General features: G+C 36.1%; 3 protein-coding genes across 6 annotated transcripts in view; all 3 read right to left on the bottom strand.

Moving 5' to 3' along the window:
- Positions 1–13,401, bottom strand: part of LOC127953355 (zinc finger protein 501-like) — a 364,750-nt gene that overhangs the window by 79,805 nt on the left and 271,544 nt on the right. The window lies entirely within an intron of this gene.
- LOC127953374 (zinc finger protein 271-like) overlaps positions 1–13,401 on the bottom strand; it is a 239,850-nt gene that overhangs the window by 140,732 nt on the left and 85,717 nt on the right. The gene's annotated exons all lie outside the window — the stretch shown is intronic.
- On the bottom strand, positions 7,831–10,365 carry LOC127953417 (uncharacterized). The gene is made up of 5 exons (XM_052552662.1): positions 10,146–10,365; positions 9,541–9,812; positions 9,310–9,457; positions 8,357–8,466; positions 7,831–8,249 (listed from the first exon to the last, which is right to left on the bottom strand). The coding sequence occupies exons 1-5, from the start codon at positions 10,351–10,353 to the stop codon at positions 7,938–7,940; spliced, it is 1,050 nt and encodes a 349-aa protein (XP_052408622.1). The 5' UTR covers positions 10,354–10,365; the 3' UTR covers positions 7,831–7,937.

The raw sequence follows: 13,401 nt of genomic DNA, 5'->3' as shown, positions 1-13,401 counted from the left end.
GCCTCCTCCTGGTTTCACCAGATCCCTCTCTCCTGCGTATTAGGACTGCCTATTACTCACCTGCTCATTATCTCCTGATTAATCTCCTTAGCTTTGCATTATATTCACCTGTGTATCCTTAGCTCCCCTTTATCTGGACTGCTCTGCTGTTAGTTCATTTGTGAAGTCTTGATTTACCCTACTCTGCCTCTAGATTGTATCTCGTGTTTGTTCTTGTGATTTTGACTTGGAATCTGATCTCGATTGTGAACCTAAGCTGCCTGCCCTTTGACCCACGCCTGTTTAAGTTACGATTCTTGGATTGCCCTTACCTGTGTTAATAAAATACTGCAGATGGATCCGACAGTCTCAGCCTCTTCGTCACATTAAGTCTTTGAGAAGGGGTTTATCAAGCTAGGTGGTGCAATCAAACCTACATTTATTCAGACGCCTTCAACATTTCTCAAATTATTACGGTTTTGCTATATATATCAAAAATTATATCTGGTGTCTGAATAATTTTTGGTTTGACTGTTAAAACTACAAACTAATTCAGTCAAGAGCAGTGAGTGATTTTCATTTTCATTTTCTTGGATTAACATTACAGCAGCCAGTCGCTAAATTAGGCACGGTCACTTTAAGAGATGAGGAATGCATCCAATATAATACACATCCCATTTTTTTCCTCAACTGTTTACTTTCACTTAAGGAATAACTGACAGTTTTTTCGAGTATAATTTCCAAGGTGGATATTTTGACATATTTTGTATGTATTTGTCGGCACTAGAGCAAAAATAAGCAAATTCGATGTTCAAGTGTTTTGAGACGCCTTTCTCTTCGCAGAAGAGAGCTTGGTTCAGTGTCGATGTCCATGATACGCGGCTCTCACTCTCTCTCTCTCTCTGCGTCACCGAACACAGCGCGCGAGTAACCAGCTACTCTGTTCAGCTTTTCTGCGTCTTGTGTTTGGATGCTTTAATGTTTAAATCGACAAGCGGTAAGGGTTAAAAACGTGAAAAAGATTAGCTTTCGTGACGATGCGCAGCAATGGCCCGTCAACTGTCCTGAGCATCTTTTTAGGCTGGCCTCAGTAGGTTATATAAAATATCAAGGTGAAAGTCATCATAGCTTGCTTAGTATAGACCCAGCTCCCAACCCAACTTTGAGAATAGATTAACGACGATATTTTTTTTATCGCCTGATAAGAGTCTTGCGTTAACGCAGCACGTTAACGCCGATAACGGCCCACCACTAATACATATATATATACACACATACATATATATATATATATATATATATATATATATATATATATATATATATATATATATATATATATATACACACACATATATACAATATATATATATATATATATATATACACACACTTTATATCGGCCATCCTGATATCTTGAGATATCGGCAGTCAAAAAAATATCGGTCGACCACTAATTACCTGTTTTTCATTTTTCAGAATCTTTGCACATAATTTATATACACTGTAAAACATGATCTCATATAGCTTTAATAAACAAAAATGAAGCCGTACCTGCATTTCTTGTTTTCAGCATCATTTCAGAATGTAGCCAACAATTGGAAGAAGGCCAGCTATACTTCTGACATAAACTCAGAACCTGAAATTGCTGGAAAAAGGATTCCCAAGTAGGTCCTCGCAAAAAGACAAAAGAAATGATTTAACAAATGAAAATGGCATCATTTGCCTTCATGTGTCATCTGTTTAATACTACGAGGCCGTTGAATGCTTGAATCTGATTAGCTGATTGGTTTTTGTTAGTCCTGTAATTTGTTACAGGAGAGAGCTGCCTGGAACTACGTTCGCCGTGCGTTTCACAGACAATAATTACACACCTCACAATGTACGTCAGCCAATCAGATTCAAGCATTCAACACCCCAGTAGTATAAACTGTTTTAAGGGAGGCCTTAAAGGGAGCGTTCACCCAAAAATGTCTCACCCTCATGTCATTCCAAAACATCAAGACCTCCGTTCATCTTTGGAACACAAATTAAGATATTATTGATAAAATACCCCATAGACATCAATGCCACTACCATCTCAGGAAGGTATTAAAGTCATTGTTAAAACAGTGCTTTTTTTTTTTTTTTGTCAAAATGCTGGCTCCTGCATCAGCACCTCTCATGAATGCATGTCAGAGACTGACACAGAAAAAAAAATTACTGTTGAAAAAGTATTATCCTCACTTCATAATTAAGGTTGAAGCACTATAGTCCTTATTTTTTTTCTGGGCCTTGAGGTAGTAGTTGCAAAGCTGTCTATGCAGGATCAGACTGCTCTCGGATTTCATCAAAAATATCTTAACTTGTGTTCTGAAGATGAACAAAGGTCTTACAGGTTTGGAACAACATGAGGGTGAGTAATTAAAGACATAATTCATTTTTTTTTGGGTGAACTAACCCTTTAAGGAGAAATACAGCAGAAAAGTTATTGAGCACATTTCTATGAGTATTTGCTACATCACACAAAGAGGCAATGAATGTGTGCACTTGTTCTTTTTATCTTTGTTTTCCTAGAAAGAAAACAAGTACAGATCATATCTATGACAAGGTAGCAGAACAACCACCCATTAAAAAAAGAAAAGCTGCAAACAAAGCAAGTGTTCCACCTGCACCAAAACCTCCAGCCATTCCAAAACTTAACAAAAAAGGTAAATGGAAAATAATAATGATAATAATAATAAAAAAACAATAGTAATTAAAAAAATAAATGCCATAAATAAAAGAGAGTGGGGGGGGGGGGGGGGTCAACATGAAGATTTAACAACCAAATAACAATGGAATTAGAAAGATGGCAGCATTGTTATTTTATTTTTTACATAAAGATTGGTAGCTATATTAGTAAAATCTGTTGACTTCAACAATCTTGTGACATTCAATATTTTGGTTTAAGAAAAAAAAAATTGAAAATATCAAATTTGATTCAGGAAAGTTTCTGAATTGTGGATGATCTGACACAAAATGACCCAGTATGAAGTAAGATTAAAGGTGAATGACATATGGAATGCCACTAATGATCCCCCAACTGTCAACAGCATGTGTCAATCAGGAACAAAGGGACACGGAAGACCAACAACAGACCTGGTGTGAGAGTCTCCCCAGCTTCCAAGGTAAATAATTAGTTGTATTTGGCTAGCTGGAAAGATAAATGTAGATCAACATTTGATGCAATTAACTGGAAATTTAAATCATAGATCATGTAATTCTAAACCCAAAAACTTTTTAAAATATTCAATGAACTCAGGGATTTCTGTTCCTACATTTTCATAGTCCATACAGAGATTGTAGAAGTAACGGATACAATATGAGTGGCTAAATTCCAATTCATAATCGCTTTATACAATTAACAATTTTTTTTTATATATGTATGCAACTGTCCCTTTAAGATTATGAACCGTCATTACTCCACTTAAAGGGGGGGTGAAATGCTCGTTTTCTCTCAATATCCTGTTAATCTTGAGTACCTATAGAGTAGTACTGCATCCTTCATAACTCCCAAAAGTCTTTAGTTTTATTATATTCATAAGAGAAAGATAGTCTGTACCGATTTTTCCCGGAAAAACACGACCGACTGGAGGCGTGACGTGTGGGCGGAGCTAAAGAATCACGAGCGCCAGTAGGCTTTGCGTTGAGAGCGTTTGGAAGCTGTGACATTACCTTGAGGAAAAAAACATCATCCAAAACAAACCATGGCTTACAGTCAGATTCAGCCATTTATTTATGATCCAGAATCCGATCCCGAGGCTGAAACTGAACGAGAGCAGCAGCAGCAACGACTCGCTCCGAGCGGGGCTCGAACCCGGGTCTCCGGCATGGGAGGCGGACGCACTAACAAGGAGGCAGAGATATTTGAAGCAGTTTTACTCACCGCCTGCGGTTCCAACACACGATCGTGACCCTTTTTCGTTGGGATTGCATCATCCTTAAGAAATAAACGATACGCAAATCCGTCGTCAAACTGGGCCTTGTTTGTAAAACGAAATCTTCGAAATGCAGGGAACAAACACTTGCACAACTCCGTTGATGCTCTGTGAAAATAAACTCCATCCACTGGTCCCTTAATGCTGTTTCTCTTTTGGTAATCTGTGCAGGGTTGTCTTGCCCTGGCAACCAAAAATACACTCCTTTTGTGACATTTCGCGACGCTCTCGCTCTGATCACTGAAGTCTGTTGTGCTCTCAGTGCTCTGCTATATGGGAGCGCGCGCTCTTCCGGCAGACGTGCCCTTAGGACCCATATGAGGAAATTCCGCTCCATCTAACGTCACACAGAACCATACTCGAAAAAACTTTCCGAAACTTGTGACAAACCGGAAGGAGTATTTTTGGAACAGAAATACTCCTTCAAACGTACAACTTAATTTTTTAAACTTTGTCCATGTTTAGCATGGGAATCCAACTCTTTAACAGTGTAAAAAACTCAGTATGCATGAAATAGCTTACCTACTCCACTTTTCTCAGCTCTACTGCGTATGTCTCAGCCAGACCATGACGGCGACAGCTGGTGTGTTGCTCACCCTAACACACAAGGTAAAAGCATGATCAGGGATAAAGGAAATCTGAAACATTTCACAACATTTAAATACATCTAAAAAATGTAACAACATTGTGTTCAATCCATAAAGCACACGTTTGCTGTCCTGAGACCCTCAGGGAACCACCAAGGAAGAGGCCAGAGTAAGTTCATTACAAAAATCCACTCAAGTAATTTTTTTAATTTGACACCCTTCACAGATCCTTCTATTATTTAATAGAAAAGGAGTCGCTCATTATTATTATTATTTTTTTTACCATTTTGGGCACTCTATATACATACTGCAGACACCAAAGTTTCCCAAAAAAGTAAATGTAAATGTGAATTTTGTGGCATTAACATGGCATGACAGATCACAGTTCAAACTGCAATTGCAATGTATCAATGTACATTCAAATAACTGCAAAGTAGATACATACATGGATAGAAACATAGATCAAGTATCTAAACAATGCCGCGAGTGGGGCTTGAGGAAGTGACGTCAATTGCGTCTGCACAGTGAGACATACGAAACAGAAATACTGTTGATCGTCAGCCTCCACCGAAGACCGTTTTTGACCCAGGAAAAACCCTGGACTTCAAACATCATGACCACCAACCCCATGCCCCTCAAAATGTTTTTATACTGATCTGCATGATTTCACATGGCTCATGATTTTTTAACCAAAAAAATAAAACGTGATTCTGGCTACTGAGTGTGTTGCAGGCCTTAGTTTGTTAATTTGCTTAATGTAACAAGCAAATCTCACCCACTCCATCTTTCTCAGCTCCAGTGGGCATCTCTCAGGTGGACCATCATAGCGACAGCTGGAGTGCTCATCCACGTGACACACAAGGTAAAAGAACATTAAATAGAATAAAGATTAATATTCTTTCCATTGACTTCCATTAATATGGATGCAAATGCATCAAACCGGAAGCGCAAGTTGTGGGAAAAGTTCCGCATTTCGCTGCATTCCAAAGTTCCAATCTTGGTGACTCTTGACTTGCGAATTCACATCACGTGAAACTGTATCACCAATAGCAGTTTGATACATCACAGCAAAAAATGTAAAACTGCAGCGCTGAGAGAAAGTGGAGTAGATTGTGTGTTTTTACCTTTTAAATGGATTATTATGCGTTGTGTGTTGAATTTAAATGTTTTTTTTAACAACACTGCGTCCAAGGAAACTTTGCAAGCTCAAAGTCTAGTGTGACCGCAGCATTCACAACCCTTCACACAATCTAAAACAGAATAATATTTTGTGTTTAATTTAACACCTTTACTGTCTTGATACCCTCAGGTGACTACCAAGGAAGAACACAGAGTAAGTTACATTTGATCGCTAAAACGGTGTTGTAATCTGAAATGACACAAATGGACACATGATAAAATGGTTATCTACAATGAATAGCTGGGTAAGAAGGGTTTAGGACAGCTGCAGCAGAGTTCAGCTCCAACCCTAATTAAAACTAACCTGATTTCTAGTAACCCTTCAGACCTTGAATAGCTTGTTCAGGTGTGCAGGGATGCGGCTCTTCAGGACCGACGTTTTGTCCCCCCCGGTTTAGGAGCTGTGAAAAGTCAGCTTTTTAATAACCTAGTAGGGCTGGGCAATATGACCTATAAAAAAAAGAAATCCCAGATTTTTTTTTTCAATAAAAGATCTAAATCCCCCCCCCCCCCTCCCAACTTAAAAATCTATATTCATTCTATATATCTATATAAAAATCTATATTCAGATGACAAATAAATTGTTCAAAACAAGTTTTAACTTCATTTTGTTTTAATTTTACTTTCTGGGATTTGATCTGGATTTCCCCCTGGAGGTGTGCAATCAGAAACAACAAGCCAAAAAATACAAGTGATACATTGTAAACAGTGATAATGTTACATAACATAAAGTTTAACATTATATTCTACTACATAACACATTTTTGTAAGACTGTCAGAGGTCTTCACTATTTTTTTTTCATGGGAGCCGTGCATCATTCTTTATCATTTAGCAGTCAAATCTGTACACTCAAAAAATTGGATTTGTGGCATTGTTCGTTTTACACAGATGTTTTGTTAAAACAACACAAATATATTTAGTTTTCCGCCAAAACACAATTGTATTGTACTTAATCAACTTAAATGGTTTAATTTTCAATTTTACTTAATTAGCAATCATTAAACTAACGTAAATTGTTTAATTTCGTAATAAAAAAAAACCCCGGAAGTGACGATTTCCAATGCATTTGATGACAGCGCGAAGGAGAGCAAGAGGTACCAGTCAGGTAAGAAAATCTAAAGTTTTTCTTGTGTTAAGTCAAAGTCTTTAATTGCTCTTAGAGTTTCTGTTTTGGGGTGCTTTTGTTTTGCAGTCTAGTATTGTGTAATCTGTTCACTGCACCGTTAATAGATGATTTTGAGCGGTTGGGAGATGTGCACTGCAAAAAATTGACATACAAAAATAAGAAAATAAAACCTAAATTAAGAAAAAAACACTAAAATCAAGCAAAATTATCTGCCAATGGGGTGAGAAAATTCTACTTGATAAGACATCTTGAAACAAGACAAAAAAACTTGTGATAAAAAAGTTCTTAAAACAAGAAAAAAATTAAGTAAATTTAGATATTTTAACTTGATTCAAGCAGTACAAATATCTTGAAACCAATGCAAAAATAGTAAAATCTAGTATTTTTTTCATGTTTTATTTGTGGTTAGTTTTAAATACTCTTGGTAAAAATATCTTGATTTAAGAATACGCATAGACATTTTAAGAGTGTCAGGCTTATTTTGAGGGAAAGGTTTGGTTTAAAATATCTTGATTTAAGAATATATACACATTTTAAGAGTGTCAGGCTTATTTTGAGGGAAAGGTTTGGTTTAAAATATCTTGATTTAAGAATATATACACATTTTAAGAGTGTCAGGCTTATTTTGAGGGAAGGTTTGGTTTTAAATAAGTATTTAAAGTCTTAAAACAAGACTAACTAATGTGAACGTCCCCTCAATCTTGACTATTTCTAAAAATAAGCTATGAAATGGAGATACAATTAATAAATCTGGTACAACAAACATGCTCTTAATATTTCTTTATTAACTCCAACTGCAAAAGGAAAGCAAATGATTGTTCAAAAATTACAGCAATGCATCATATCACAGCAATTGGTAAGCCTATTAAAACAAAGCTTGGTAGCTTAGTCAAGGTTACACAGATACATCACTGAGAAAGTGAATATATATATATATATATATATATATATATATATATATATATATATATATATAATAAAAAAAGAGACCAAGAAAAACTGAATTTTTATTTTGTTTTAGACTTTAAGCAACTTCTGTCTATAAGAAGAACCTGATGAACACAACTGCTGTGAACAATTAGTAAGACATACGTCTGACTTTTTCACTACTCGCCAATGAACTTTTTCCACTCCAAAGTGGCTTTTTTGTAGGAAGAAGTTGCATCACGCCCATGTATTGCATCTGAAATTACCTCTGTCTGAAGCACAGACAGTAAAGTTGCAACACACTTTGGGTACACAAGATGAAGTGCATAATAGTATGCCATTAGGTAGAGCACACCTTCGTGGAGGTCTTCTTGTGGAAAGATTGTCACAGGTGTAGTCCCAATGGCCAACATGCAGTTGTCCTCTGACACAATCAGGACAGGACTGAAGAGTGGTCTCCCCTTGAGGAAAGAATCTGGGTTTTCTGTTGGCTAGAAATACAAACACAAAAATGACCGAGCAGTACATCTTGATATAAATGAAGACACCTCTATTTCTCTTGGTCTTGTAGAAATATAAACAAGGTTGTATGTCTTACCTCAAGGATGTGTAGCATTGCTTCACTTGGATGTCCCATCTTTTTTGGTGGGGCTACAGGTGATGGGAACATCTCTGGAAGAGCCTTCATCAAGGCTATGGAGCGTTTCACTATTGAGGAGAACAAATAGTCTTTTATGATTTACTGTAATTAGTGAGTTGAGCATGCATTAAAGGGATAGTTCACCCAAAAAAACATTCTTCAAAGTATCTTCTTTTGTGTTCATCAGAAGAAATAAACTAATACGGGTTTGGAACAACTAGAGGGAGAGTAAATGATGTAGAATTTTTATTTTTTGGCGAACTATGCCTTTAAGACTTTCCTTTAACCTCCTGATCTTGATATAGTTTTATAACAATTGTGCATTAAGGATAAAAGGATAAAAGGATAAAAACTTAAAAGTACTCAAAAGGATTATTAAACTTTAACTTATTTAATGAAGTTAAACTTTTCATATCAATCTGTTAATGATTTCAAATACACTACCAATTAAATGTTTTAGAAATGTGAGATTTTTTAAAATGTTTTCTTTTATAAGTATCTTCGTCTCACCAAGCTTGCATGTATTTGTTCCAAACTACAGCAAAAAAAGTGATATTGTGAAATATTATACTATGTGAATAGATAATAATAATCATCATAAATGTTTGTTCATTATCAAATCATCATACTAGAATGATTTATAAAGGATCATGTGACACTGAAGACTGGAGTAATGATGATAAATTCAGCTTTGATCACAGGAATAAATTACACTTTACTATATAGTCACTTATAAAATGGCTGTAGTTTGGATTAAATAAATGCAGCCTTGGTGAACAGAAAGAGACATATTTTAAAATGTAAATGTTCTAAAACATTTGAATGGTAGTGTATGACACTGACAATCAAGTTAAACAACTATTGTTAGATTTTTCACATTTTAATTCAAGTAGTAAAGGCAGGTAGTTTACCTCCATCTAGAGTCATTGGTGGCTTCAAAACCTTTTTGTAAACCCCATAGAATTGAGCTTTGCTGCAGAAGCTCTCCCAACGGGCCTTTAGTTTTGGGATGAATCTGGGATTTCCTTTGTCAAGAATTCGGCCCAGTTCATCCATTACCTGGAATAATCCCATATATACACATTTGTAAAAATAATTGAAGTCACTAGGAACTGAAATATATTATCAGATTTATTACTTACATGTTGTAGTTCTCTGAAACAGGGGTACGCTTGCAGTATCTTTGAAGGTCTGTCCTGATCCTTGAAACAGTCTGAGTTGATGAAGGCTCTCCGAGCATCAAACTCAAGGTCAAGTAGTTGAGCAACTGCCTCTTTATTAGGCTTTGGTCTTTTATAGATCTCTTGGAGAGTATGGTAATGTCTGGCCTGGCTTTGTTGACTATCAGTGTCAGAATGGTCTTCATCTCTTCTATTGTCAGTCTGACTGAATGGTAAATCTTGGTCAGCTGTTCCTGAAAATAAACCAGTATAAACACAGCAAGCAATTTTGCATTTAAAAGACGTTTAATAGCCGCCCAAACACAACCCAGACGTCTAGGCTAAAACAAGGTAAGATTTGGGCTGTCAGTGAAAATTTAATAGACATCTACCCTAACAATAGCCCAAGAATAGAACAGTCATCTAGAACATAAACATGTCAAAGAATTGAAACCAAACACTTTTTTTAAGCACTTGTTGACTTTTCTTACATGATGGAATATCATGTTATTTTGGCTAATATAACATGTAACCAAATTCAGGGTACATTTTTTTTTAAGCATATTATGAATATGTGGTACACTTACCAGCAAGTGGTTTTGTGCTCACAGATGGTGGTGTGCTGCTTTCTCTTGTTTCCAACATTACAGCTGAAGCACTGCTGCTTTCTGCTGAATCTAATGTGCAAGAGCTTGAATCACCATCGTAGTCAAAATCCAAGCGCCTTTTCTTTTTTCTTTGTGGTGTTGGACCCTGTTTCTTTTTTGGAGTTCTTATGTTTTGGAGTCTCTTCATTAATTGCTTGAAGATGGAATCCTGTTTGACGATGTTACAGGTTGTAGACCCCGACAAATATAAAATGTTTTATTTCTCAATGTTTTTATTATCAGTTCTTAAGGACCTCCTAAATATAGACGGTTTCATCGGGCGCACGCACCTGGACCTAAGTTAACTTCCGGTCTGTGTTGTGTATATCGGTCTGGCTGCAGTGCCTTATACAGACACAGTTAAAGTCAAGGTGATGAGTAGACTGAAGGTGGGCTGAGGTGGTTGTGCTGTGGGATGTGTTTCCCATAAATGTATTAATTCTTGGAGAATCGCCACAATTTAAAAACTGATCGATTTTCAAAAAGGCTTCGTTGAATAAAAATGAGTAACGTTACGTACTACACGTTTAATAATAATAATTCCTTACATTTATATATTTAAATATCAAAGCGAGGCACAGGTGTTTTTATATCGCTGTATTTCTGAAGGAAGTCTTGCATGTTATATGCCTGATAAAGCAGCGTGTGAGCGCAGCTCTGCTTTGTTTACAGCTGTTACTGGGGAAACCTCTATTTCTCGCACTTTATGTCTATGCTTTAAAACATCTCCTGCTGGCAAAGAATGAATTTGCATTTTCATTAAGTTTGCCTGATCCACGCAGCAAACATATTTTGTTTGTTATCAAAAAATATCTACTCTAGAGGGACTTGGATGTTGTTATTGATTCTATTTGGAAGACTACCGGAATTTAAGTTAGGTTCATAAAAGCGCGCATGCGCAATAACACTTGTTTATGTTGTTGCCGTTGAAACCGTCTATACAACCAAAACATTGCACAAATGTCCTCAAATGTAATTTTTGAATCCCAAGCCCTTAAACACTTACCCAAATATGTTTGCAGTTCACAGAGTCATCTCGAAGCATGGGATAATATTCAACCAGTCGCTTTGCCATTGCAAGCATGTCATTTTTTGATGGGTACATGAAGTCAGTGCTTGATGCTCTCATGATAGACACCATGTTGGTCACTGTGTTCCTCACAAGTCGACAACGAAGTTCTTTTGAAAGGTTGCAATCTCTTTCTTGCCCAACTCGCTGCAGATCAAAATACTCTTTTCTAACATGTTCTAGCTCACTGTCAGTGTAAACAACATATTCAGGGTTGGGCAACTTTAAGGTTCTTGGAGGATGACCACTTGGCTCAAAGATACTGTGCCTTGTAGTCACTGGGATTTCAGACGGAGTTTGAGTAGGAGTCAGACCAGTGTCTTCCTGCTCCTTGTTTTGATTGAGGCATCCTGCCTCCTGTCCCTGCTGAATTCAGATGAAAGCTATTACAATTTATATAAACAAACCTGTTAACAGAACACCCATGAATAATAATACTACAATAAACTCTTCTTAATCATAGCACTGCATTTCAGGTCACATGGCCCTTCAGTCGTGACTTATTCACAAAACAGCACAGCCTCTCGTACCTTATTGCTTACTTAAGATATTTAGTGTGACTGTTTGTGAATGACCTAAACATTGTTGTATGTAACCTTTATTTTTTTCAGACACTAATATTTAATTAAAATGAATACTGTGGTTTGGAAAAATGGAGAAAAGTTCTACCTCTTTGTCTCTATGAAACGTCTCCCATATGGTTTTCCGTCGTAAAAAGTTTTCTGGTCCCGGGAAAAGATCACGAATGTCATCACGTGACAAAGTTGGTAATACTGCTGCGCTGATGTTTGCATCTAGGATGTTTTAAAAACATATTCAATAAGGATGATATAGATCAATTTTGTCCATATGCAGAGTAATGTAAAAAAATATATATTTAAGACAGTTCATTATATCATGCATCCATCTGTATTTTATGTCTGCAGGTAATGGCAGTTTAAGCACCTCAGTGGTAAACACTGTATAAACCAGAAAGTCTATCATTAAGATCTGGTTTCTCTCACAATTCACAGATGTGTGAATTACAGATGCTAAGTTATCTAAAGGTGTGAGCGACGTTTCTTTTATTTTAATGATTTTTGGACAAACACACTGTCTGTTGCTTTGACTAAATGACCATAAATAACGTTGAAAATATGTCCACATTTGAACTACTGTATTTTTTAACCTTATACGGAGGTTCCATGAACGTCTATATCGGGTGTGCAGAACAAGTAAAAAAAGACGTCATAAAATTTTTTCAATCTGGCTCCTCAGTGGACGTCTTTTGGACATACATTTGCTTAGTGGGTTACTATTTAATTAATAGCAAAATGACAGTTTGAATATATGAACATATTTGTGACTGGCACACTATAAAGCATTTTTAGTGAAGAATCTATAACATGCCTAATAATTCTTACATGTGCACTGAACTGAGCGAACATAGTAGTCTGAAGCAACATTATTAAAACCTAACATACCTTGCAAAGTTGACCGTGTCACTGAATCAAGCTGCTCCATAAATGTCACCTGAATGAAAATTAAAAAGTTCAAACGACTATTTGCTACCTTTAACGTTTACTTTACTTGGTTATGACATCAAATATGAAAGAGAAGCAAATTAATGTAACGTTATTTAACCAGTGTTCCTTTTCTATTTACCAAGACTACAATGTTATATTTCAAACTCACTATTTGTACACACTAAGTATCAGAACGTATATATTTCGTTCTTACATTCATACAAAACTAAATGATTTGATTAACAAATAAAAAAAATAAAAGAATGTTCTTACCTTCAAGCGTATATAATTTAGAAAACCGCGAAACTGGTTTAAGTGGTAACGGTCATTCGGTCCAGTGACGTAATTTAAGGGCGGTTCCATTACGCTCGCTCCATCCGTAGGGTTTAAAAGTATAGGCATATAAAACCTGTTAAATTATAATCATTTTAACATTTCAAAATATTACATATTTAAATTGTGTGTTTTTTCTTCTTAATATACATTCCCTGAGTACAACATTTAAAAACTCTCAAGGAATAATGCTTTATGATTTCACCTATTTTATATCCAATGGAATATTCCGCTGCCTTGATTGGTTTAAAAGTTTGAATCGCTTCATTTCTCCTGATTGCTTTCGGCG

This window comes from Carassius gibelio, chromosome B3 (assembly GCF_023724105.1).
Source record: "Carassius gibelio isolate Cgi1373 ecotype wild population from Czech Republic chromosome B3, carGib1.2-hapl.c, whole genome shotgun sequence".
NCBI classification, from domain to species: Eukaryota; Metazoa; Chordata; class Actinopteri; order Cypriniformes; family Cyprinidae; genus Carassius; species Carassius gibelio.
The sequence above is the reverse complement of the archived record's forward strand: the minus strand, read 5'-3'. Positions and strand labels throughout refer to the sequence as shown.